This window comes from Adiantum capillus-veneris, chromosome 8 (assembly GCF_014529385.1).
Source record: "Adiantum capillus-veneris isolate H3 chromosome 8, ASM1452938v2, whole genome shotgun sequence".
In the NCBI taxonomy this organism is placed as follows: domain Eukaryota; kingdom Viridiplantae; phylum Streptophyta; class Polypodiopsida; order Polypodiales; family Pteridaceae; genus Adiantum; species Adiantum capillus-veneris.
Genome location: NC_140938.1, coordinates 38,067,736 through 38,094,971, shown reverse-complemented (window position 1 = coordinate 38,094,971; position 27,236 = coordinate 38,067,736). Strand labels below are relative to the sequence as shown.

Below are 27,236 nucleotides of genomic sequence, written 5' to 3'. Positions count from 1 at the left end.
TCTTTGTTTAGATACTTTAGAATCTAAAATGCTGAGGTGCTATTTTTAGATTTTTAAAGAAGGGGCAATCCCTTAATCATCCTCTCTGACCTTCTGAAATATATAGTGCAAACAGGATTTGTGTGAGTCATATATTGAGGCTATGATTTATCATAAAGCTTCCAATGGACATTCATTGATGTGAAGGGGGGAGGATAGGTAGGAAAAAAATCCTAATGAGACATCTATGTGGACGACCAAGTGTTTTAAGCATCAATTTAATATGAATGCACAGATATCATTTGAAATATCTGTTTACTTTTATGTGACAATCTAGGACTTCTTGAATCTCTTCCTATGCTCTCCCAAGTGCGTTTGGGCTTAGGGTAGGTATCTCTGTCTCATTTGAAAAGCTGATGCAAAGTAACTTTTATTTTCAGATGATCTTGCCCAATTTCATAAAAGAGTTCTGGCTGCAAAACTATGTTGAGGATTGGAAGCAGCAGTGTGAGAGGGTAGAGACAGCAGCTTCTATGGAGAAGCTTGCGAAGGTGAAATTTATTAGGCCATTTCTTGGCAGTCCTTTTTTTTTGTTAGATATTCAATGTAGTGCTGTTGTGGTGTCAATAGGAGCTTAAAAGTGCGGTAGTTTGGGATGAAGTAGGGAAGCTTTGGGATCAAATGGAACAAACCAATATGGATTCTGAATGGACTACTTGGAAGGAGAATGCCAATTCTATTGATCTCAATGCACCTACTCATAGCATTATGGCCCAGAACAGGCCTTGTAATTTACCACACGGCATTTCGGAGGGAAGTCATAGGCAGGGCTCGCCAGCTTATGCTGGTATTGAAGATTCTGAGCAGCAGGATTCCAAACGTATAAAAATTGAGGATAAGCCCAACATATCAGAACTACCGGCAGACACTTTGATCCAACGTGGCATTGGTAAAAATACATATATTTTGTCTTTGTCAGCTGTAACCAATAGTACTCAAAGCTGGGGTTCAAGGAATGAAGGAGCTGTTGTTGAACCAGTTGATGACCAAAAAAAGGGTAAGCTTCCAATGCTGGATAATCCAGGAGATGATTCAAGTGGGCTAATCTGCATTGGGACAACAAAATTTGGCAGGAGGTGCACTCATAAAGCAAGGGATCGTTCAGTTTTTTGTTTAAAGCATACTTCGAAACTTGGCAATGGTGAGAATTTTGCATCGATGCCCTATGCAGCAGCCAGCTCAGGTAGCATGGGGTTGCAGCCACATGAAGCAGAACAAGCTGTTCTTGGCAACCGGAAAAGAAAACTTGGGACTGCTAGTGCAGGTAAGCCTAGTTCAAGCAGCTCAAAGGCTTCAAAGCTGGCTTCAAAAGTAGCAGCTCAGTTTGCAGGTGGTACAAGGTGTGTTGGCTGGTGTGCAAATGGTACACAGTGTTCACACCGTGCTAAGCTAGGAGTGAAGTATTGTGAGAAACATCTTCCTACTTCAATGAAGGGCCACCAGGAAAGAATTCAAGCAAGTAATGCTACTCAAAGTACTCAAATTAATGAGAATGCACTGCGTCTTTCCCGGCTGAGAGAACTGGTCAATGAATATATAAGTTTTCGCCTTGGAGAAGACGGAGCTCATAGTAGTCAGCATTCAAACACTTGGCAAAAATTTATTGATGCTATTCGCTTAGAAGTTGATTCTAAATTGAATCTAACAGAATCATTATGCTCGTTAATATCTTCAGAAATGGAGAGCCTGAAAAATCACTTTGAGCAAGAGGTCAGTGAAACCCAAAAGGCTTCTTCAAGTTCGATTCCAAGGCCCATAGAGCCGGGTAGCTGTTCCATGCCAAGTGCAGGAGAAGTTGCTTTCGAACACCTTTCCAATGTGGAGTTATTGAAGCAGGTTAGTATGAAATGTACCATGTCAATTCCAAGGTACAGATGCAAGCTTTGCGCCCAGGAGTTTGTTGAGCTTAACGTATTGGGCCAGCACTGGCGTGCTTGCCACAAGAAAGAGGCACAGCAGTATTTTAGAGGCTTCGCTTGCCAGCATTGTAATCTTCCGTTTACCAACAAAAAAGCCTTGTACAGACACAGAAACAATCATCATCCAGGCATGTCTTCCCAAACAAAATCACTTTTAGCACTCTGCAACATTTGCAGCCGACAATTCATGAGTTTCGAGGATCTCTGGCAGCATGTAATCTGCTCCCACCCTGATCAAATGTGTGCCTATTGGCCAGTGACAACTGACTTTAACTCATCCCTTACTCCCTGGAAACCATCAGGTCTGGAAGTTTTTGACTTTGGTAAGTGCTCTGATTGTGATAACAAATTTTCCACCTATGCTGAGCTGCAACAACACAGAGAAAGCGCCCATAAAAGCTATGAACTTAGCTCTCATATGGAAAGCCTTAGAAGGATTTCTAGCCCAACAGATGAACTCAAATACAAATGTAAAATATGTGGCCTTCGATTTCGCCTTCTCCCAGACTTGGGCCGCCATCATCAGGCTGAACATAAGCCTGCTCAACTCATGCGCTTGAAAAACGGTAACGACGATGCATTGTCATCCAGCCCACTTGAACAGATAAACTCTATCATGGGGGGTGAAAAATCCAAAAAAAAGCTTCAAAAGCTTGACATACGAAGAGCTCCAGCAGGGAGTTTTAAAACTGAAACCCCAGTGGTGGCTCAGCAGCATGCAGTATCTTGTGATCAGACTATTGCAGATGTTGAAGATTACGCAGGACCAAAGCTTGAAGGTTTTCCATCTAGCAGTGATATCCTTGCTGTTGCAAGATCTGTGTGCTGTAAAAACAAGCTGTACAGTGTTTTGCTCAAAAAATATGTTTCACTGCCACATCGCTTGGCTTTAAAAGCAGCGAAGCTATGTAGTGAGGCAAATGTAAGGTTAGAGTTTTATCGTGATGGATATGTTTGCCCATATTCTTGCAAGGAAGTTGCCTTGTCATCTGATTCCAAACCTTTGACTGATTCATCCTTTTCATTTGGGAATGGTTTATCTTCACTACCACAGTTCAGTCAACCTTTTCCGAAAAACAGCTTTCTTCTCACGAACAAGGACATTCTGCTGGATGAAAGCCATGTAGTGCTTACTGTTTCACCAGGTGTCAAAGAACGTATCCATGATAAAATGGTACTTTGCGAAGATCTAAGCTTTGGGAAAGAGAGAGTACCCATTCCTTGTGTGGTAGATAGGGACGTATTAGGACCATGCAATTGTCCCGCGTGTGTTGAAAATCAAAACAACCAGCCAGAAGCACTTATGCCTTGGTTGAATTTCAGCTATGTCACAAAAAGAACTCTGGACCCTTCCTTGGGCCTTGACACAGAGGTGAGTCATCCTTACACTTTACCTTAGATGTCGGAGTGCAAGAGGCTCAAATGCTGAAGCATGGTTTCTGATCTGTATAGAGCTCAGGCTTGGGATGTGGCTGTCAAGGACTTCAATGTTCGCCTGCCCAGTGTGAGCATGTCTACATATTCGACAATGACAATACTGATGCACAAGATATTAATGGGCAACCCATGGTTGGACGATTCCCCTATGACAGTCAAGGGTGCATTATATTGGAGGTAGGTGGCTCATTTTAATGTGGTATCCTAGTCCATCTTATTTAAAACTACTTGACATCCTCAAAAAAGCGTCGAGTTTATGGCAGGAAGGCTATCTGGTCTATGAGTGCAATTCTATATGCAGTTGCCATGAAAGTTGTCACAATCGTGTTTTACAGAAGGGGGTTCAGGTTAAGCTGGAAGTATACAAAACAAGGCACAAGGTATGCTGGGCAATGTCTTTTGTTTTTGCTAGTTCATATTTTACACCATTATTGACAAAGTTTATTGTCCATGTCAGGGATGGGCAGTAAGAACTGCTCAACGTATTGCACGTGGAACGTTTGTTTGTGAGTACATTGGTGAAGTTCTTGATGATTGTGAAGCCAACAAACGTGGCGAAAGGTATCTTTCATTCGCAAGGGCATCTATTGATATGACTTGTCTGTTGCATGGTTGTTGAAGACTAGTTCTTGTGCAGAACTCCTTTTTGTGATGCATTTGTCAGATCAAGAACACACAAACTAAAGACGCATGCTTATAGGAAGCGCAGGCCCAACTCGCCTCCCGATGATACTACAATTGCAGAAATTATCAACCCTTACGGCCCAAGCCAAGTTCTTATCCAGCATAATTCCATATCATGGGGAGCCTGGGACTTCTGTTATTGTTGGTTTGCATGAGTAGGAAGCTGGCATGTACACTTAATCCAGGCGTGATCCTCCATTGTGCTCAAAGAGTGCATGATAGTATGTGACACTGACTTGTCAACTATCTAACTCTAACTGGATGGGTGTTTCTACTTGGGTGCTCAAAGTGCGTGCCTGCTCCCAAGCTCTGATTGCCAATCTGCCTGCTTCTAGTCCTAAGCTCCCTTGACCTACATTTGGACGACACCAATGTACACCCTGCTGTACACAGGGAATTTGATGTGCACATCACATACTCTCCCTCTTGGAGCTCATTCCTAAGCTAAAAACAAATCAAGAAATACTTGTAGAGATCATATATAGTCCCTTTTTTTTCTTTGATTCAATCTTTACTTGATTTTAAGCCTACTTGAAGCTAAAAGAACCTTTTTTAAGTTCATGCTGGAAGATAATATGTCCTCCTCTACCACCTCTAGAGGAAAAACTAACCAGAGTCTCATTTGTCAGACATCTTATGTGATCTACCACAATTGGACTCTAGGCCCTTGGCAGCTCTATCTGCACACCCGTACTGGTGTGCACTGTGGACTTGGTGGTATGGGACACCAACCCTTGTGGCAGAGGCTAGCCCGCTTGGTTGCAGCCTCCCAGGCTCGAGGGTGAGCCCGTATTGGATCTATGGCTGGAAGGTGAGCTTGATGTTCGCTCACAACGTGTGTTTAGGTGTGAGTTTGTGTGTGCTGGATGGATCCCGGCTAGGGATTAACATTGGCATCAGTGCTACTCCCCAGATATTAGGATGGGCGCCTGCAATATGTTCGGCCAATGTGAACCTTGCCCTTTGGTTATGAAGTCCTATAAATAGAACTTGAGTCTCATTTGTAACACATCTTATGTGATCACCACAATTGGGCTCTAGGCCCTTGACAGCTCTACCCGCACCCAGACAACTCTACCCGCACCCATATTGGTGTGGGCTTGGTGGTATGGGACACCGGCCCTTGTGGCAGAGGCTAGCCCGCTTGGCTGCAGGCTCCCAGGCTCGGGGTGAGCCCGTATTGGCTCTATGGCTGGGAGGTGAGCCTGATGTCCACTCACTACGTGTGTCTAGGGGTGAGTTTGTCTTGCGTCATGTCATGGGTGCAAGATGGATCCGGCGAGGTACTAATATAGAGGATAAAGCAGAGAGTTCTAAAGCGGTAGAGGAGTGAGCAAAGAAAAGAAAGACAAAGGTAGGACTTGTTTTGGATTTCGTGGGGGCGACATTAGACCATGGGTATGAGAGTACAGAGCTCTGCAGAGTGTGGAGCAAAGACGAGATTAGGAGGCCTTGATATTTTTCGATGGAGGAGCTGAGGCCAACTTCATTTGACCGGAATTGGCAGTTCGACTTGGAATTACTCCTAAAGAAAGGGGACTATATGTGGATGCAATTCTAGCGGTACCATGGCATGACGATACCATTACACTTGTCATTGGAAAACATGGTTTGCACTATCCGTGGTATTTAGGGCATGAGGACTTCCATATCATGCCTCTTGAGGGGTGTGATGCAGTTTTAGGGATACCTTGGTACCACAAGAACTGTGTCGTGGTATTATTGGGCAAGAAAAGCTACATTGAAAAATGAAAAGGGTAAAGAGGTCATCCTTGATAAAAATTCAAGGGACGATTCTGTCCCACTTGGATGTTGGTATCAGCTTCGGCCATTTCTAAAGTAATGAAATCTAGTCTTTTTGTTTACTCGATTTTTATGAGAGATTTGGAAGAACCAAGTAGCAAACCTTTCAGATTGACCCGTCCATTTAATTAAGTACTTGTCATAAGCCTTTTGGCGCAAATGACGGGTACGATGATCTAAAACTGCCTCTGATTCTATACTCAGTTTGCATATCTTGCCATACATTTTCCTCTATAGGCACAACAACGTCGGCTTCCTTCGCCTAATTTTTCTTTAAGGCGGCGGACATGAAACACCGGATGTACACTGACATCCGAAGGAAGAGCCAGTTTATAGGCAACTTGGCTAATTTTCTTTGTAACAAAAAATGGACCACAATATCTAGCCGAAAGCTTATAATGCTTTCCCGTTCACATGGTCTTGGAATCCTTGGGTATCTTCAGATAGACCCATTGTCTGTCACAAACGGGAGCGCATAACAATATAAAATATACTCGGATAAATAGAATTTATCACTTAATACTGAAGCCAAAGGATATAGAGAGAAATAATAGAGAGAGAGAGAGAGTGAGAAGATCGACACAGTACTGGGGACCAAAAGATTGGTTGGTCCCCCCCCTTAAAGAGAATCCTTTATTAGGGAGAATCTTTTTACTGTTACCATATACATGTGGTAGTGATGTGTGTGAACACACTAGGACCGCCGGGGCATTTTTTCCCTCTTTAGGAGGTTTTTCCCCCCGTGCATTGTATATACGCCCATCACTCTAGGGCTATCTATCTTTCCATTGCACACTAAGTAACACACTCTCTATTGTGTGCCTTGAGCTTCCTTCGTCTTCTCCAAGCTGTGTGTGTTTCTCTGCAACCCTAATTCCAACAATTGGTATCAGAGCAGGTCACGTCCTCCCGGGCTTAGTCGCCAGCTGCTCCAGCACACGCCTGCTCACTTTCTCCGATTTCAGTGAGCTTTGGCGAGCGTTCGCAGGTCGATAAATATTTTGGATGAGCTCAAAGAGCTCGGTCTGCTCAGAATTTTGATTTGGGCTCATTTCGAGCTCCGTTTCCACTACGGGCAGTACTGCACAGGCAATTTCGTCATTTTGTGCAGATTTTCTGTCAGTGCCGTTTTCTGCATAACAGGTGCCTTATAGTCTTCTACGGTTTGTGCTATATAGCACAAGTTGTTCCCGCTCCATTTCTCCTATTTTCGGGCAGTTTTCACATCAGGTGCAACATTTACCATGGCTGACAACAACAACACAGATGTGTTCAAGATGTTTGCTGCTGAGGACAGGTTGGATGGGGACAACTAACCTATGTGGGCTTATATGATGCAACATGTTCTTGTGTCAAAAGGTGTCTGGAACATTGTGCAGGGCATTGATGTACGTCCTGGTTCTGAAGATGTAGGCGATGTTGAGGATGTTGCAGGTCTTGCTGCAAGGATTGCAGCTGTTAGAGTTGTTTTGCCTACCGCAGAACAAGCTCGTTGGGATGTTAAGGATGCGCAGGCTCATGCATTGATTGCGTTGTCTGTGAAGCGCACCATTATTCCTCACATCCGTTCAGCAAAATCTGCAAAACAGGCTTGGGATATTCTAGCAGGTCTTTATGCAAGCCGCAATGAGGCTAAAATTGCTTTGCTGCGTAAAGAGCTACAGTCGAAGATTATGCATGAGGAAGATGATATGGACACTTTCCTTGCTAGTGTCAAGGATATCAATGAGCAACTCATTTCTGCAGGTGAAGTCATTTCGGACAGTTCCCTTGTGCAGACTGTTCTTGATGCCTTACCAGATTCCTACCAGACTTTTGCTAGTACTTGGAGACTCATGACCCAAGGAAATCCTGAGGTTGTCAAGTTTGATGCATTATGCACATTGCTGTTGCAAGAGTCACTTTCTAGAAAAAACAGGACTAGGCAGCGTGCAGTTGAACAGGCTTTTATTGCTTCTCAAAGAAAGGGTGGTAACAGTAATGTAGCCACTTCTTATGGTTCTGCTGCGAGTGGCAAAAATTCTGTTCCTAATGCTTCTGCTGGCAGCACTTCGTCTGGCAATTCTGGTGATAAGGGCAAAAAGAAGATGCGTTGCCATTATTGTAAAGCCAATGATCACTTGATCAAGTCGTGTCCTAAGTTGAAGGCCAAAGAGGCTAAGAAGAAAGAGGGTGGTTCCACTGCAAATGCTGGTTCCACTACAAATGCAACCATTGTTAAGTCTTCTGTGAAAGGAGATTGTGATGCTGATGTTGATGCAGAATGGGCTTTTAGCGCAGAGTGCACTTACAATCCTGCTGTCCATGATGCATGCTTGTCAGTTGCTGCAGATTCACATGTGTGGTATTTCGACAGTGGTGCTACAAAGCACATTACCTCACATCGTGAATTGTTTACCTCTCTCGAGTCTGTCCCTCATGGGAATTCAGTCACTTGTGCCAACAACGCCTCTTATCCAGTTCAGGGAGTTGGAAAGATTGTGCTCAATGCTGCTAATGGCAGTTCCTTCACACTTGTTGATGCACTTTATGTACCTGGGATCAAGAAGAATCTCTTGTCTGTATCCGCACTTGCTAGACTTGGACTTGTAGTCAAATTTGTGGATGACAGATGTACAGTTCATGATCTCAGTTTTGATGATGAAATTGTTGCATCTGGGCTTTTGTGCCGTGGGCTGTATAAGCTCACTTTGTATGACAAGTGTGGACAAAATTTAGCAAATGCTGTTGCAGATTCAAGGGCTATTTCAGATGCAAAACTTTGGCATGCACGTTTTGGTCATCTGAATTTTGCCAGTTTGCTGCGTTTGCAGAAATCTGATATGGTTGCTTCTTTGCCGCCTCTTGAAGCACCTGTCAAACATGTTTGTGAAGGCTGTATTCTGGGTAAAATGCAGCGTTCTAAGTTTCCAAAGGATGGTTCAGTTAGGGCCACATGCAAGTTGCAGCTTGTGCATAGTGATGTTTGTGGGCCCATGCAAACTCCGTCCTTGGGCAATTACCTGTACTTCGTGACTTTCATTGATGATTACTCCAGGCATGCATGGGTATTTCCGCTTAAAGCGAAGTCCGAAGTTTTTATGTGCTTCAAACAATTTTTGGCTATGGCTGAAAATGTCTCAAAATGTACTATGGGCACCCTCCGTTCCGATCGAGGGGGGGAGTATATGTCTCATGAATTTAATGCATTTCTGGCTAGTCGTGGGATAAAACACCAATGTACAGTGCCTTATACACCTCAGCAAAATGGTGTTGCTGAGAGGAAAAATAGGTCACTAACGGAAATGGCACGATGTATGGTCAAAAGTCAAGCTTTGCCGCATTCTTTTTGGCTTGAGGCCATCATGTGTGCCACTTATGTACTTAACAGGTGTCCTACGAAAGCTTTGCAGTCTATTACTCCATATGAAGCATGGCATGATAGAAAGCCTTCTATTGAGCACATGCGTGTTTTTGGCTGTTTGGCATATGCTTTGGTGCCACAAGTGCAGCGCAGAAAATTGGATGATAAGGCTGTCAAATGTATTTTTGTTGGTTATAGTGCTGAAAGCAAAGGTTACAGGTTGTATCATCCGCAAACAAAACGTATTCTGGTTTCACGGGATGTAGTGTTTGTGGAAGATTCTGTTCAGCCCTTGCTGTCATGTACTAGAGACAGTAATGTAAGCTCACAGGACATTTATGACACTTTGTTGCCTCTTTTCAGTGGTGGAAATACGAATGTAAGTTCCAATGAGGCAAATGTACAGCCTATGGGGGTTTCTGAAAATGTTTTAGAACAGCCTATTACTGATGCAGATGTACATGATGTACTTGATGAGGAAAGGGCTGAAAATGAGCAGGCTAGAGGTATGCCAAAATGGCTGGTGCACACTTTGCGTGACAGTAAATTGGATACACCTTTATCTAGTCGTACTCGTTCAGGCTCTCGCCATGCATCTTATGCATCAGATTGTTATGCTTTTGCTGTGTCTAGTTTACATGATGTTGAGGAGCCTCTGTCTTTTGATGAAGCACAGAATTCAGAAAATTGGATTGCTGCCATGAAATCAGAATATGATGCACTTATAGAGAATGACACATGGACTTTATGTGATTTGCCTCCTGGCAAAAAGGCCATTGGTACGAAGTGGGTTTACAAGTTGAAACGCAAGCCGGATGGTGAGATCGATCGCCATAAGGCTCGACTTGTTGCAAAGGGTTATGCACAACAAAAAGGCATAGATTATGAAGAGACTTTTGCTCCCACTTGTCGTATGACTACTGTACGTTTTCTATGTGCATTGGCAGCTCATTTTGGTTGGGATGTACATCAATCAGACATTGTTACTGCTTTCTTGAATGGTGACATATTTGAGGAAGTTTATGTAACGCAGCCTCCCGGTTTTGTCATAAAAGGACAAGAGGACAAAGTGTGCAAATGTAAGAAGGCTTTGTATGGGTTGAAGCAATCTCCTCGTGCTTGGTATGAGAAAGCTGACACTCATTTGGTTAAACGAGGCTTTCGTAACAGTCCAACAGAAAGCACATTGTATGTAAAGCGTGAGGATGATGTATTTCTCATTGTGGTTCTTTATGTTGATGATTTGCTGATCACTGGACCAAATGAGAGACATATTGCTGAATTTAAGGCTGATTTGAATGCTACTTTCAAGATGAAAGATTTGGGACTGTTGCATCATTACTTGGGTATACAGTTTAAGCAGTGTGATGGTGGTATTGCCTTGTGTCAGAAAAGTTACATAGAGACATTGCTATGTAAGTTTGGACTTGAGGATTGCAAACCTATTGCCACTCCCATGGAAACAGGTTTGAAGTTGAGTCTACATGATGCTGGCGATCCTGCTGATGTCACTCTTTACCAAACTGCTGTTGGCTGCCTCATTTATGTATGCAACACGAGGCGAGATATTCAGTTTGCAGTCTCGCAGGTCAGCAGATTTATGCATAGCCCAGGGTCCAAGCATTGGCAGGCTGTCAAGAGGATTTTCCGCTACCTTAGTGGCACTTTACATCTTGGCTTGTTTTATCCCAAGGGGGGATCATTGCCGCCAGACTTACATGCTTTTTCGGACTCAGATTGGGCTGGTTGTTTTGACACGCGAGTGTCCACAAGTGGTTTTTGTTTCATGCTTGGCAGTTCATGTATATCATGGTTGAGCAAGAAGCAACCTACTGTGGCCACTTCGAGTTGTGAGGCTGAGTACAGGGCAGTCTTCACAGCTACGGTTGAGTGTGTATGGCTCAGACGCCTTATGGCTGACTTGGGTGTTGGACAGGACACTGCCAACACTATCTACACTGACAGTCAGAGCGCATTGGCAGTTGCAAGGAACCCAGTTTTTCATGCTCGCACAAAGCACATTGAGGTGCATTACCACTATGTCAGGGAGAGGCTCTCAACAGGAGAGATCAGCTTGGCTTATGTGCCAACACAGGACAACCTTGCAGATCTTTTCACAAAGGCATTGTCTCGTGAGAAGCTTGAAGCTTTCCGCAAAGCTTTGGGCTTACTCCCCTTTGTGGACTGATCCTTTCCTCAGGGCATGGCACTTCCCTTTACTCATGTGCCCGCTCTCGTTCACCGCATCACTCGAGGGGGGATTTGTTACCATATACATGTGGTAGTGATGTGTGTGAACACACTAGGACCGCCGGGGCATTTTTTCCCTCTTTAGGAGGTTTTTTCCCCCGTGCATTGTATATACGCCCATCACTCTAGGGCTATCTATCTTTCCATTGCACACTTAGTAACACACTCTCTATTGTGTGCCTTGAGCTTCCTTCGTCTTCTCCAAGCTGTGTGTGTTTCTCTGCAACCCTAATTCCAACATTTACAAGCACAAGAACCGGAGAAAACCCCTCCGTTCTAATTCTCTGACTCGATGGTCGTTCCTTCCCTTAAGGGAAATCCGAGAGACGAGCTCTCAAGGAGTTGACACTCTGCAGACAATTTCCGAATTCCGTTCCCGGAACTCCCAAGCGTAGGCCGAAGCCTTCTCGCTTCTGCTTCGTGATGAAGTACCTGTAAACACACATGCAAACACGTGACAACAATTCGTATGGCGAATCCACAATAGATACCTGTTGCTCTTGCGCGGGAAAAGCGACTTCCGTGCTTCGTAGTCTCGTGATCTCTTGCGTTATCTGGCGGCAGAGTCTTCTCTTGCTGACGTTGGTAACCCCCTTTCATGAGGGCATGTGGTGCTTTTATAGCTCCTTGACCATGGCACGAATAGCTGCTCGCGTAGAGTTCGCGGCGGTTTTTTTTTTTTTTTTTGCTGCGCTGCTCTACCTGAAGTAGGGAGAGAGAATTTGCTGGCTGGTTTTGTTGCTTTATTTTCTAAGTGGCTACCCACTTATTAAGTGGGCAGCCGGCATATTTTAAAATTGGTCTGAACCAGCCCAAACACTCAGTAAAACCTTATAAGTTTAAAACAATGCTTTTCACAACACTTCCTAGGCGTCCTTGGATGCAACCACATGCACAAATGCAATGTAGACTTAGATTCCTCGCGGGAAAGCGTTTACTCTTCCCGGAAAACTCGTTCAAATTTTCCGCTTTTTTAGAAAAGCTTCTCAGAACTCATCTTTATTCTTGTGCTTGCGTCTTTACGCGTATTCTTCTTTCCAGTTCGGATTTCCTCTCGACTATGGATATCCCCTTTCCAATGCACCCGTCACCCACCTTGTGACGCATCATGAATACCCATCACCTAGTCCTTTCCTACCGAACTTACGGTACAATTCCCTTCACGATGCTCTATGTCACCCATCCTATGACGCATCAGAGATGTCTGTTCCCGGATGGTCGGATACTTCTTTCCGATGCTCCCTATCACCCATCCGATGTGACGCATCAGAAGTACCCGTTCCTGGTGGCCTTACAGACATTCTCGTTCTCAGTGCTCCCGTGATTACTTTCAATGACGCACTAGGAATACTCTGTACTCGGATGTCTCAAGTGAGAAAAACCCTCTCACTTAAATTTCCAATAATTCATTTAGAATTATGTTCTTGGTGTTCCAAGTGAGAAACCCCTCTCACTTATAAATCCAATAATTCATTTAGAATTATTTTTCTATCAGATAAAGCCAATTTAGCAACGTTGTCCCACTCACTTATAAACAATTGTCCTCAACTGTAGAGGTCCAACTGAACTGCCGGGGAGAAGCTGGAAAAATTCCAAATCTTGCTCAATGGTGAGTTGAGCTGGTCCTTTTCTCAGTATAGAACTTAAAAAGTAAATTAAACAAAAATTTCATAATTCAATACTTACCTTACCAGTTCATGTCCTTCCTCTAGTACTTCGAGGATCTCCTTCACCATTCGTCAAACTTACGAGCCATGTAAGAACTCGTCATTCGCGTCTTTCCGAGAATCTGTTAACTCAATTCCACCTTCTCAATCCCGAGAAGAATAATCCTCCTAAAAATCAATTTAGGTCTATGTCTTTGGGCATAACCTTGCGCTATTAGTCCGGAGGGTATTAAACCTCTTGTGTCCTCCCACATAGGGAATGCCCAAGTCATAGAGCATTAAGCCCGATGTCTTTCTTTCACAAACAGAGTTCGCTAAAGAAGGTTTTTGTTTCGGGCCGTCGCTCAACGTAGACAGACGGTCCTAATCCGAAGATTCCTTGTGCACGGCCACACTTCTTTCCAATCTTTTCCTCCTGCGAGTTATTACCACCAGCAGTGTTTTCTAGACGCCCATTAGAGTCTCTTCCTTGCAGAATCATAAAAAAAAAAGATTCACCTTGCGAGCATCAATGATGCCTTGCAAAATCTCAGGCAGATAGGATTCTAGCCATAGCATTTTCTAAACGTACGTTCAAACCCGGTTCACAATAGAGCGAACCCTCTTTGATTCTCAGGGATGTTCTCCCATATGTAATTCTTACCATTTTGAAACGGTTGGCGAACTATATTCTTACGAACATAATAGTTCGAATTTATTCCATCAGCGTGTAAATGCTACTTGACTTGCTCATGGAGAAACATATACCGCAACCAAAAGTTGCTACTGTAATGGTAAAAGCACATAGCGTACTGAACGATCAACGATCATCAGAAAACCTCTTCTCTGTAGAGACTCAAAAGTCCTTCTACCGGACACATCTCAAATAGAGATTCTCGTGTCGGAATGTCCTTGGCGCAAAAAGGCTCTCAAGAGAGTATAACAAACTCTCGTCCAGTTCCTTAGCATAGGTCTGCATCTTCGTGTGTTACCCATGTACCCAAAGGTGTACATAAGTTGCTGTGAGCCTGGGAATTTACCTTCCCTTCGTAAGATCCTTAGAGCGAAGACGCTTAACCTGACGATCCCTGGGCTCAATCTTAGAGCAAAACCCGCTCATCAAATAAACTAGGATTTCAATCCTTGGATTCCTCGAGCACAGGCCGTAGTCGTCACTTGTTCCTTCCCTCGTAAAGAGAGTATTCCTTCACTTGTGCGAAAAGCACTACCATGTCTTCCCTTACCGGGTAGGGGGTGTGGGCTTAAAGAGTACTCAAGCTTCATGATTCTTTGCTTGAAAGCTCAGAATGGTTCCTTCATAATTTCCTACCCGCAATAGCAGGTAATTTGTTGGAGAACTACCGGATACCAGATCAATCATGGACCTTCCGGATGGTTAAGCAAAGCAGTTCATCGTATAAAACAATGTTCTGACTCAACCTTACTCTCATAAACACTTGAGAGTGATTGTCCTGGTTAGACACGTGCATATCTCGTGCATAAAAGCCATACGCAGTTGATGAGTTCCTTAAAGATTTAACTTTGATGAAAGACCTGCCCTCTCACTTAAAGTTTGAGGGTCTTCTATTCAAAAACTCAGGAGTTAGATTGAATTCCCTTACTCCAAACTTTCTCCGGATAGCAATGTATCCTTCGAGGAGACGTAACAAAAATTCGTTGTTTCTGTGCTCAATGATTCTTGTCCCACTGCGGGGATTGTATTCTATGTACACTAAGGTGTACACTTCAGCTTTTATTGCTGACTCCACCATCTGCTGCAAAGTATCTTGCAGATGCGTTTACAAATTTCGGGCAAAAGTCCTTCGTTAAATTTTCATCTTTCCTTCCTCAGAGAGGATCAAGAATGGAGCTACCTTGGCAAGAGTGAGCCATTACTTAGTTTGACTCGCTCGTGTTCCTATTGGGCAAACCAATCCCAATCTTCTTGAATGCCTTCCTCAAAGCGTAGAGGAAAAAAATTTTGTCGGAAAATTCAGCCTTGAATTGTTGTAAGTTCCTTGCAGAGATTTGGTATACCACTAAGTACTTGCAATCCCCCTTGAAGTGTTTGGTCACATGCCTCACCTTCGACACTTCTCAGAAATTGCCGTTTGCAAAGACAACTTCAAATTGTCAAATGAAAGCAGTAGCTTTCAGGACATCTTCCCTTCCGTCCAAGTATCAAACTTGACTGGCCCATACTTAGAGAGAGAGAGAGAGAGAGAGAGAGAGAGAGAGAGAGAGAGAGAGAGAGAGAGAAGGTAAGAGCTCTACGCATCGACGTAAACACATCCTTCATACCCTTCTCGAGATGACGGGATTTCTTGGCTATGGTTCTGGATTGATGTTCATGGATATCTTCTGGGTTCTGAACGATCTTGAGAATTCCGCTCCTTCAATTCTCTAGGTTCTTGAGCATCATGCTCTTGTTGCCTTCTCAAAGGATCCCAAGTCTTGTGTCGACTTCTTGCAGAGAGAAATTTTTTTTTTCCAACTCTGCGAGCTTTTCCTGCAGGACTTAGGTTTTTGCCTGCTTACTTCTCTCTTGGCTTGTCATGGCTTCTTCCCGTATCTTCCCAGAGTCGTCCTCCTTTACAGAGAAGGAGAGGAGACCATGCTCTGATACCACTGTCACAAACGGGAGGGCATAACAATATAAAATACACTCGGATAAATAGAATTTATCACTTAATACTGAAGCCAAAGGATATAGAGAGAAATAAATAGAGAGAGAGAGAGAGTGAGAAGATCGACACAATACTGAGGACCAGAAGATGGGCTGGTCCCCCCCCTTAGAGAGAATCCTTTATTAGGGAGAATCTTTTTACAAGCACAAGAACCGGAGAAAACCCCTCCGTTCTAATTCTCTGACTCGATGGTCGTTCCTTCCCGTAAGGGAAATCCGAGAGACGAGCTCTCAATCCTTTTTCCGTCTGTACTCGGAGTTGACACTCCGCAGACAATTTCCGAATTCCGTTTCCGGAACTTCCAAGCGTAGGCCGAAGCCTTCTCGCTTCTCCTTCGCGATGAAGTACCTGTAAACACACACTCAAACATGCGACAACAATTCGTATGGCGAATCCACAATAGATACCTGTCGCTCTTGCGCGGGAAAAGCGACTTCCGTGCTTCGTAGTCTCGCGATCTCTTGCGTTATCTGGCGGCAGAGTCTTCTCTTGCTGACGTTGGTAACCCCCTTTCATGAGGGCATGTGGTGCTTTTATAGCTCCTTGGCCATGGCACGAATAGCTGCTCGTGTAGAGATCGCGGCGGTTTTTTTTTTTTTTTTTGCTGCGCTGCTCTACCTGAAGTAGGGAGAGAGAATTCGTTGGCTGGTTTTGTTGCTTTATTTTCTAAGTGGCTGCCCACTTATTAAGTGGGCGGCCGGCATATTTTAAAATTGGTCTGAACCTGCCCAAAAACTCAATAAAACCTTATAAGTTTAAAACAATGCTTTTCACAACACTTCCTAGGCGTCCCTGGATGCAACCACATGCACAAATGTAATGCAGACATAGATTCCTCGCGGGAAAGCGTTTGCTCTTCCTGGAAAACTCGTTCAAATTTTCCGCTTTTTTAGAAAAGCTTCTCAGAACCTATCTTTGTTCTTGTGCTTTGCGTCTTTACATGTATTCCTCTTTCTAGTTCGGATTTCCTCTCGACTATGGATATCCCCTTTCCAATGCACCCGTCACCCACCTTGTGACGCATCAGGAATACCCATCACCTAGTCCTTTCCTACCGAACATACGGTACAATCCCCTTCACGATGCTCTATGTCACCCATCCTATGACGCATCAGAGATGTCTGTTCCCGGATGGTCGGATACTTCTTTCCGATGCTCCGTGTCACCCATCCGATGTGACGCATCAGAAGTACCCGTTCCTGGTGGCCTTGCAGACATTCCTGTTCTCAGTGCTCCCGTCATTACTTTCAATGACGCACTAGGAATACTCTGTACTCGGATGTCTCCAGTGAGAAAAACCCTCTCACTTAATTTCCAATAATTCATTTAGAATTATGTTCTTGGTGTTCCAAGCGAGAAACCCCTCTCACTTATAAATCCAATAATTCATTAAGAATTATTTTTCTGTCAGATAAAGCCAATTTAGCAACATTGTCCCACCTATAGAGTCCCGGGAGATCTCTTTTGATTAGCATAAGTAGTGACTCATTCACGAGCTGTTCTTATACTATCCTTAGCCAATTCGAGCATTTCTTGCATGTCATACAGGAAATCACGAGCTTGGCGTTCCTTGACTTTCTTTAAGCCAATATCAATTGGGGATTTAGGCTCAAATCCATACATCAGCATGAACGAGCTAATTCCAATAGCAGATTGCTTGCTTCTATTATAGGCAAACTCTAACTGTGGAAGATTCCTTTCCCAATCAGACTGCCTATGAGAGACATAGGCTCTCAACATGTTCTCTTAACGTTTGATTCATCCTCTCAGTTTCCGTCGGACTCAGGATGGTCAGAAGATGACATACTTAACTTCATCTGAAGATGAGCAAACACATCTCGCCAAAATTGTCCAGCGAACTTAGTATCTGGATCACTGACGATATCCTCTGGCAGACCGTACAACTTATAAAGCTGATTGACAAATAAAACCGCCAACTCATGGCTTTTTACCATCGACTTCGTTGGTATAAATTTCACCATTTTTGTAAGTCTATCGACCACAACCCAAATGGCGTCATTGCCCTGACTAGTATTTGGCAAACCAACGAAGAAGTCCATGGAAATACTTTGCCACTTAGCATCTGGGATTTCCAATGGATGTAGTAGGCTAGGTTTCTTAAGGCGCTCTGTCTTATTGGCCTGACACTGAGTGCATCTCTTCACATAGCTCTCTATTTAAGAGCGCATCCTTGGCCAATAGAAGTATCGCTTGACCAAAGCCAAAGTTCTTTCGATGCCTGGGTGCCCAGCGCTAGGAACATCGTGGCATTCAAACAAAATCCTTTGTCGAACCTCATCGATTTCCGACATGTAGACTTTTTCTTTTCTGAACAATAGTCCACCTCTAATGGAATATTGTCGCTGTCTCGTCTCTCCAGCACGGCTCACTTGGGTCTCCGGACCCATGGTTACATGGGACGGCGGGTCGGAGTCGGGAACGGGGATGGGGACGGGACTGCAAAAGTCGGGAAACGGGGACGGGGGTCAGAAGGGCAAAAAAAAAAAAAAGTTTTTTTGACATTTTTTGACCTACACATGCCACACACATAGAGCATCACTTTGACCACATGAGTCATATCGACGCAAATGTGCTAATAAAACATCGATAAATGAGGACCCAAAGGGTGGCTTTTATAGCCATTGGGGTGCTTCAAAGTTCAGACATATGGCTGTTGGAGAGGAACTAGCCACTAGAAACGATCAGTTTTTCAAATTTTAAAAAAAGTTGACTGTCATCCCCTGCCGTCCCCTCCCATCCCCTGCTGTCCCCGGGACGTTTTGATTGCGTTCCCACTTGGCAGGCCATTGCCGTCCGTCCCCACCCGCCCCCGTCCCGAAACCGGGCTCCCGCGTCTCTAGGCTCCGTCCCCTCCGTCCCCTGTTACTATGCCCAAGCCTGTACGGGAGTCATGCCTTGCGTTGACCTCGTTCCATATCTTGCCAAAATAGCTATCGGAACGACATAGCCCTCGGAGAGAAAGATAGAAATCCGTCGAGATTTCAGCCATAGACAAGGCATTAACCTCAGGAATCCTGCTGAGTGCATCGGCAACTCGATTGTTGGATCCTTTTCTATAACGGATCTCAAAGTCAAACTCTTGCATAAGTTCAACCCATCTAGTCTTCCGGCCTCTGAGATCACCCCGATCACAGACATAGCGCAAGGAGTGATGATCTGTCCATGCAACAAACGTAGAACCATACAAGTAGTGCCGCCATTTCCTCAAGGCGTAGACTACGGCGTAAAGCTCCTTCTCATACGTTGGATAACGCATCTTTGCGTCAAGAAGTTTCTTACTTTCAAACGCAACAGGACGTCCATCCTGGTATAACACCGCACCAATGGCATAATCGCTAGCATCCGTTTCAACCACAAACGGTTTGCTAGGATCCACAATGTGCAATATTGGCGCAGTAGTCACCAAGTGCTTTAGTGTCCGAAAGCTCTCGTCGAGACGCTCATTCCAGACAACAGGGGGGTTACCTTTACGGTGAGGACCCAAAGTCTTCGGCCCTTTCACCCCTCCTTTTAAAAGTTGCGTAGGCGGAGCAACAAATTTAGAGTAATCCTTGATAAATTTGCGAAAGAATCTTGTAAAACCTAAAAAGGACTTTGCTTGGCGTACATTCTTCAGAATGGGCCAATTTCTCACTTTATCCAACTTTTCAGGGTCAACGCGAATTCCATTGCGAGTAATGATGTGACCCAAATACAGAAGCTCTTTCTTGAAGAATTCACACTTGGAAGCCTTAGCATAAAGCTTCTCAGTTCTTAGTATTTCGAGAACAATGCGTGTATGCGCTAAGTGCTCAGACAAACTTCGACTGTAGATCAAGATGTCATTGAGAAATACATCAACGAAGTTGCCTAGAAACGGTCTCAACAGATCATTCATCATCTGCTGAAATGTAACTGGAGCATTGGTCAAACCAAAAGGCAAGACCAAAAACTCATAGTGACCATAACGCCTAAGGAAACCTATGTAGGAATATCTTCCAGTTTGATCCGTATCTGATGATAGCTTGATCGCAGGTCTATCTTCGTAAAATATAGCGCTTCATGGAGCCGATCTGTCAAATCGTCCATACGTGGGAGCGGATACTTGTTCTTGACAATGAGCTTATTCGTCCCCCTTGTAATCCACGCAGAAGCGCATAGTGTTATCCTTCTTTTGAGAAAGTAACACTGGGGCTCCCCACGGGGATTTACTTGGCCGAACAAAACCCCTGTCGAGATAATCTTTCAGCTGCCGTTGAATCTCGTCCTCCTCGGTTTTACTAAACCGATAAGGTTGCTTTGAGAAGGGCTGACTACCAGCCACCAATTCAACGCTATGATCTACTCCTCTCGAAGGCGGCAACTCAGGAGGTAGATCATCAGGAAAAACATCCTTGAAATCAATCATGATTTCTTGGATCGGATTGAATTCGTCGGAATCCCCAAGTTCAACAGAAGAACATGAAACATTTTTACGGAATCCAGTGACAAGAGTACCAAGCACTAATGAATCAAACCAAGCAGATGGTACACATTGATAGAAGTCAACATCTTATCTTTATACATTTCCAAAGCAGTAACAATTGGTATTGCAAAACCATTATTTATAGAAATCTGATTACAAAGCGACACAGATACATGAGGCATGTCATATTTAACAAAAACAAGAGAGTGATGTGATTTAATGAAAATAAAGCATCACTTGCAGAGCTAAATACGAGAAGAAAAACACGAGGTTACATCAAAACAGCTCGTCCCCAACCAACCGTTGCTCCATAGGTGTGCACAAGGTCCAACTGGTAACTAAGCCCGCTCCGATACCATGAAATGAATACATCGAGTGGATCTCCTGGCTACGAGGACCGCCTACAGACACGGTCAGACGAACCACCCGACCATAGCCACCATCCGGCATCTCCCTCGTGCTGGGAGCTTGGGGCCAGTGTCCGAGGACGTAGACGTGCACCAGTAAGACCGGGTGTCCCATACCACCTAGCCTCACCTCCTCGAGGTGACCTTCTGCACTCCTAGCCTCGCGGGCTAACCACTGGCACTCTGCCAGTGGGGGTCGATAACTGCAAATGAGGCCTTGGAAGTTGGCCTCCCTTTTATAATAATGGTCGGCCACACTGGCCAGGTTCAGGTTCAGGTTCACACTATGTCCGCCCGGACACTGGACGTTTATCCTGACCGCATTTGGGCTAGATCCCCTCTCCTGTGAGCGTGACATAAGAGTTTGTCTGCAAAGCAACCTCTTGATTCCAACATTATGCTACCGAACCGGTCACCTTACAAAATGATCAAAGCCCAAAATGAAGAAATAATGAGCCCAAGTGAAAAGAGGTTTTTCGAGAGCATAGGGAGCTTCTGTGATGACATTATCGTTTTCTTCAAGAATGAAGAAGAACAGAGAAAGCGTCTCTTACATATAATTTGACAATCTTAATTGATCACAATTTGGACAAAAACTTCACTATTTGATGAATGTATACTTGGATGAACTAAGAAGGCCAGACTCACCTACAAAGAAAAATGCATTCATCAACTAATTGTAGTTATCCACAGGACAATAGAAACCATCACACATATACATCCTTGCATCCATGGTTGCATGCATCTATACAAACTGTAATAATATTGGATAATAGTCGTTAAACACCCTTCCTCCTAAAGGATAAGAGGAACGCTTGAGCAAAATCATCATTTAACGTGGGATAGAAAATGCTGCCTACTATAATGTTACACAAGCCCACCAAAGGAAGCATTTTGGCTACGCCCTTCCTAAAGGATAAGAGGAGCAAAATCATCATTTAACTTGGGATAGAAATTGCTGCTACTTATAATGTTACACAAGCCCACCGATGGAAGCAAACAAAACATTCTTTTTTGGTTACACCTTTTTTTGGTTACTTCCTTCCTAAAGGATAAGAGGAACGCTTGAGCAAAATCATCATTTAACTTGGGATAGAATCTATAATGCTACACAAGCCCACCAATGGAAGCAAACGAAACATTCTTTTTTGGTTACACTTTTTTTTGGTTACGCCCTTCCTAAAGGATAAGAGGAATGCTTGAGCAAAATCATCATCTAACTTGGGAGAGAAAATGCTGCTTACTCTAACGTTCACAAGCCCACCAATGGAAGCAAACGAAACATTCTTTTTTGGTTACACCTTTCTTTTCAGTGGCGCCTTTTAAGTATTTAATAGCTGCTACTGTTATCGATGTCAAGGCTATCGATTTCCAAAAGTCTGTTTTGTGTAATGACAGGTATGACAAGGAAGGATGTAGTTATTTGTACGACATTGATGCCCATATTGATATTGGACGTCGTGGGAGGCCCAAGCCATTTGTTATAGATGCAACCAAGTATGGTAATGTGGCCAGATTTATCAACCACAGGTAATGATTGAAGCGGGACCTGCAGAATCTTATGATTAAAATCTAGTTGGTTCTAATGTTTTGTATCGTACATTGTTCCAGCTGCTGTCCAAATCTTGTCAACTATCAAGTGTTGGTGGAGAGCATGGATTGCCAGCTTGCCCACATTGGCCTTTATGCAACCAGAGATGTAAGTTGTATCATAAAATCTTTCCCTTGAAATTAATTAAGAAGGTTAGTGCGGGAGTATGTATGTTATTATGGCCATAAAGGTCTTGTTGTACGCGAATTTCAAAATTATGTAGTGTTGAAGTGCAGATAGAGAGAGAGAAGGGTTTTGGTCCACAAGGAAAAAATTAGGGGCTAGCCCAATGGCTATTCTACAACGTATTCAGAATTGTTTGGCTATTTTCCAAAAATTATTTGTCAAAAGAGTAGCCCAAAATTTCCAAATTTTGGTGGCTTTGAGTGATAAATTTGCCAAAAAGCTCTGTAAAGTCCCTTTCTTGTTAAAAATTCAAAAGATTATGGATAAGACAGTTGCCTACCCATCTACGCTCACAAGTTCTTGATGAGGTCTTATTCTTTACTTGTTCTGGAGTCCATATCTGTTGACGAGTTCAGTTTTGGAAACAGAGATTGAATATGAGTGAGGTCATATGCATAGCGTACACAAGGAGAACACATGGAGATGCTTTATGATAAAGAGACCATTCAGTTTGTTAAAGCAGTGCATTGAAGCACAACCTGTTCATTTTATACATTCCCTCTCTAGAGTTTTGGGGCCTTGACTTAAAGTCGATGCCTTGGGATTGTTCTGCATATATATAGATGCATACTCAAAAGGTTTTTGTTTGAATTGTGTTATCAGATCAACATTGGAGAGGAGCTAGCATATGATTATCGATACAAACTGCTACCTGGGAAAGGCTGTCCCTGCCACTGCGGCGCAATTGAATGCAGAGGAAGGCTATACTAAGACCGAGTCTTCTCAGTCTTGGAAGCCAGGAGGATTTTGTATACAAAGGGCGCATGGACATGAAGAGGCTTTTCTTTTTTTGGGGGGAGGAGGGAAAGGGACTGGAAAGCAGCAACCCAGAAACATTTGCTCGAAAGATCAATCATTACGCGCGACGGAGAACCCGGGACTGCCTTCTCATACCTACCTTGTCAGGCTGAAGCAATCGTCGGGAACACATGTTGCTGTCTATGTGGGCTTTTGAGGATGATTTACAACCACGCTGGTGTCGCAGCCGGCCTATTGACGTCTTTCTTTTTTGTTGCCACCACGATGTGTTTTCTGTTTGATGCTTCGACACATCACTAATAGTCATTTGTATCATCTCATTATAAAGGTTTGATCACCTGTTTCTCATATTTTCATCAATTGCATGCAAGCTTCTTGCCAAATAGGCCCTTGCTTGATATTTAGGTGATTATCGCTGTTGCCACATTTTGCAACAAGGCTAGGCCTTTCTTCAAATGATCAAGTGAATGTGCAATCAAAATACAGGCACTTTCTTGACAGCTTTACTTTTGTCATTCTTCTTTCCAAGACCTCTTCAAAACTGGTATCGTTTACCATTGTTGATACCTCATCAACACATCCCAGGCTCAAAATTTTTTTCATTCAAAATGCCTAGGTCTTCTGACAAGTAAGCAATAGCAAGCCTACTGTGAAGTTATGGGCTAGGGAAAGGACAGTGTCCTTTCCTCAGAAAAAGGTGACCCTGCCATGGCGACCGGCGGAGCCATGCACGGGAGCATTTTTCTCAGGGAAAGGACACTGCAAGGGGGGCCAGATTCCGCCAGATTGGATGCCATATTTGTGCCCATGATTTGCAAAAAGTCTCGTAATCAGGGGAGGGTGCATAATAGTGTGTGCTTGGTGTGAAAAAGCTAAGAAGATTGTGAGTTGATCCTCAAAGAGCTTGGAATGTTGCGTACTTGACGAGGAATCTAGAGACTTAAAGATTTACATGGCCTTTTTGTCATACTACTGTCTTTTTGGGCTTTGTCCATGTGTGAATGTGTGTGTGTCTGTGTGTGAGAGAGAGAGAGAGAGAGAGAGAGAGAGAGAGAGAGAGGGAGAAGCTTTAAACGTCGTAGCAACAATCATAAGAGACTTCAAAAGATATATCCGACAAGTCTTGAACTCAAGACATGTTATTCAAGAAGGAACTGGATCCACGGAGGAAGGAGGTGCTTTCATATATATCATGCCATGCTTGTCACAAGAAGATTTAGAAATTTTATCATGTAGGATGCTTTTTCAGTGTTTTTCATACAATGCATAACATCATGAGCTTATGCTCGAGAGGCACTGCATACCTAGCTAGGTATGCGGTGCCTCCCTCACATAAGCTCATGATGTTGAGGTAAGTTACAATGTGGGAATTATTGTGAGAATTTATCCAAAACGTCTTGTGTGTGATCCATAATAAGTAAGCCATTATTTAAGCCCGTTATCTTATATTATATTCCTTATTTAGATAGTATTTACAATCTTGTTTCTTTAATTGGCTTCACTTTTCTTTGTCTAATGCGAGCATTACTTACATACATGTAAGCAAGTTGGAAAACTCGATGTGAGGATCAATGTACTAGAATGCAAAACAATTTCCTTATAGTTTATGTCTGAGTCCATGGGTAATGTGTAGGCTAGTGGATTTTGAAATACATAGAAAGCCTACTCACATCCTTTTCCTTAATTCAAAAAAAGGGAAAAGGAGGTGGGGGTTTGTAAATATTGTGGCTGCATGGTGACTATTCCTTGTAATACTGCGATCGCATGGCGACCCGCGGAGGCGGGGAGCCATTGGCGGGAGCAGTATTGCAGGGAATGGTCACTAAGTGACCATTCCCGGCCGTCAAGGGTCCGGGGGAGGGGGCCCAACACTGCTTGCTGAGAGAAGAGGTGCAGTAGTCCAGCAATGACCAAGTTCAAGCAATCGGCGTGTGCACTGTGCAAGACTGCAGCCCAAATCACATATTGTGTGCGCACTATGCAAGACTGCAGCCCATACATTATGTGTGCTGAGGTGGCTCTTTGGCATTGGATGAGCGTAGTGGGACTGGCTCTTCTTCATTCTCTGTGCTAATTGAGCGCGTAGCTATTCAGTGACTGGGTACAATACGTCCAGGTTTTCCAGCTGCTGATGTGTCGTACATCGGACAGCCCATGCTCAAATTACGGTTAGTAATCGATTGCAGATGGAGGGCCAGGATTCTCAGCCCTCCGACCCCAGACCTTGACGGTATGGGGGAGGGGAGCCAACACCATGATGGGTGCTATGAGGAACCGGGTACAGCTTGCAACAGGCTATAGCAGACGAGTAGAACCGGTTGCATGCAGCAAGACATGTGCTAGGGTAGAGAGAATTTTGCTTGCTGATTTGGTTGGTAGAGATAGTGATTCAAAATTGCACGAGATCGATGGATTTATTATGGGTGTTGATAGGGCGCACAATCATTGGAAATGAATAGAAAATATTTTCCATGTTGAGGTGTGGTACAATCATTGGCAATTTGTGATGACATTCCGTGGGCTGATTTGGGAGAAGTTGATTGGATAAATTCTTGGAGATTACGAATGCTGAGTTGTCAACAATCCATCAAATGCATGCAATTTTCTCACAAGGAATGTATAGCAGATCGACGTGCCTGATTTGTTGCCTTGCAACCCTTGAGCTTATGAATAGGCCCGCTAAGTTAAAGGGGGGATGGGATTTATGGAGAGTAAGTTTAAATGAGTGCCAAAACTATATTATCCATTATACATAATCACAAATGGTTTATATATTAGGAAAGGCCCCAATAAATAATAAGGTGAAAGGTGCACATCGCACATTTTCATTTGAAAACATAACAAAAGAAAAACACACAATATACATACATAATCTCGAATGGTTAAACAATAAGGTGAAAGGTGCACATTGCGCATTATCATTTGAACACAAAATAAAATAAAAATAATAAAATTAAAAATGCATGAAAAAACTAAAACAAAAGAATATCTTAATGCCTTCATAAAAAAAGATAGATTGAATAAGCATAGAAAATAATAAAACAATTTAATGAAATGAATCTTTGTGAAATCTTTAAATGAAAAGACACTTTCAAAATCGAAATGTAAAAAATATATTAAATCAATACTTTACATCCGTGATCAAACTCCTATGAATACACCCTTTAACCCTTTGATCTTTGAAGCCTGTTTTAGCACGCCAAAAAAATGAACACAGCTTTGGGAAATAGCATTCAAAAGGACCCGATTTCTTTTTCTTCAAGACCTCTAAAGCGCTCTTGAGGGACATATGTTTAACAATTAGAATTGAACGACCTTCACCCATATGGATACTAAGGCCTTTAGCATGCAAATAATAGCAAACAATTGATGAGCAAAGAGATGTTGATCACAAGAATCTATAATTGGAGTTAAGATGTCGGAATGCAATAGAAAAAGTGAAACAATATAATGCAAACTAAGGTATACGGTGAGGGAGCAACGAGAGCTATAGTATAATTGGTGACTTCAAACAAATATTTAAGCAAGATTGTGGCAAAAAATAGTGACCACAGTAAGAAATTTGTCATATATGTTTTGGTAACCAACACGACCAAAATGGTCTATGACATTATTATAGTAGGCTTTGGATCATCTCCCTTACTAATGAAAGGTTCTAGAAAAGGCTCACAAAGCCTCGTTTTTGTTGGTTATAGCTCTATTGGACCCTTAAGTTCAAAGTTATGGTAGCATAGTTAGAGTCCAAATAAGCAGCTTTGTTAATATTAAGAGAGGAAAAACACAATTTTTGGTAGAGCAATGGTTGCATGCACGCACACACGCATGTGCAAATGTGCAATACACACACACACATGTACATATATACATACATATATGTATACATAATTACACACACACACACACACACACACACACACACACACATAGATATAGATACAAATATACATATATATATATACACACACATATACACACACACACACACATATAGATGTGTGTGTGTGTGTGTGTGTGTGTGTG

General features: G+C 43.2%; 1 protein-coding gene across 4 annotated transcripts in view; it reads left to right on the top strand.

Annotated features, from left to right (window-relative positions):
• LOC147451987 (histone-lysine N-methyltransferase SUVR5-like) overlaps positions 1-23,566 on the top strand; it is a 40,139-nt gene extending 16,573 nt beyond the window's left edge. For 3 of the 4 annotated variants that reach the window (XM_086517834.1, XM_086517836.1, XM_086517835.1), the window contains exons 5-12: positions 420-530; positions 610-3,330; positions 3,411-3,572; positions 3,659-3,775; positions 3,853-3,956; positions 22,079-22,210; positions 22,292-22,379; positions 23,061-23,566. In XM_086517834.1, the coding sequence (XP_086373960.1) occupies positions 420-530; positions 610-3,330; positions 3,411-3,572; positions 3,659-3,775; positions 3,853-3,956; positions 22,079-22,210; positions 22,292-22,379; positions 23,061-23,168 (3,543 nt within the window). In that variant the 3' untranslated portion in view covers positions 23,169-23,566. Of the gene's footprint in view, positions 1-419; positions 531-609; positions 3,331-3,410; positions 3,573-3,658; positions 3,776-3,852; positions 3,957-22,078; positions 22,211-22,291; positions 22,380-23,060 lie in introns of those variants that run through there. The other variant, XR_015188855.1, reaches the window with a different exon arrangement.
• Positions 23,567-27,236: the final 3,670 nt, after the last annotated feature.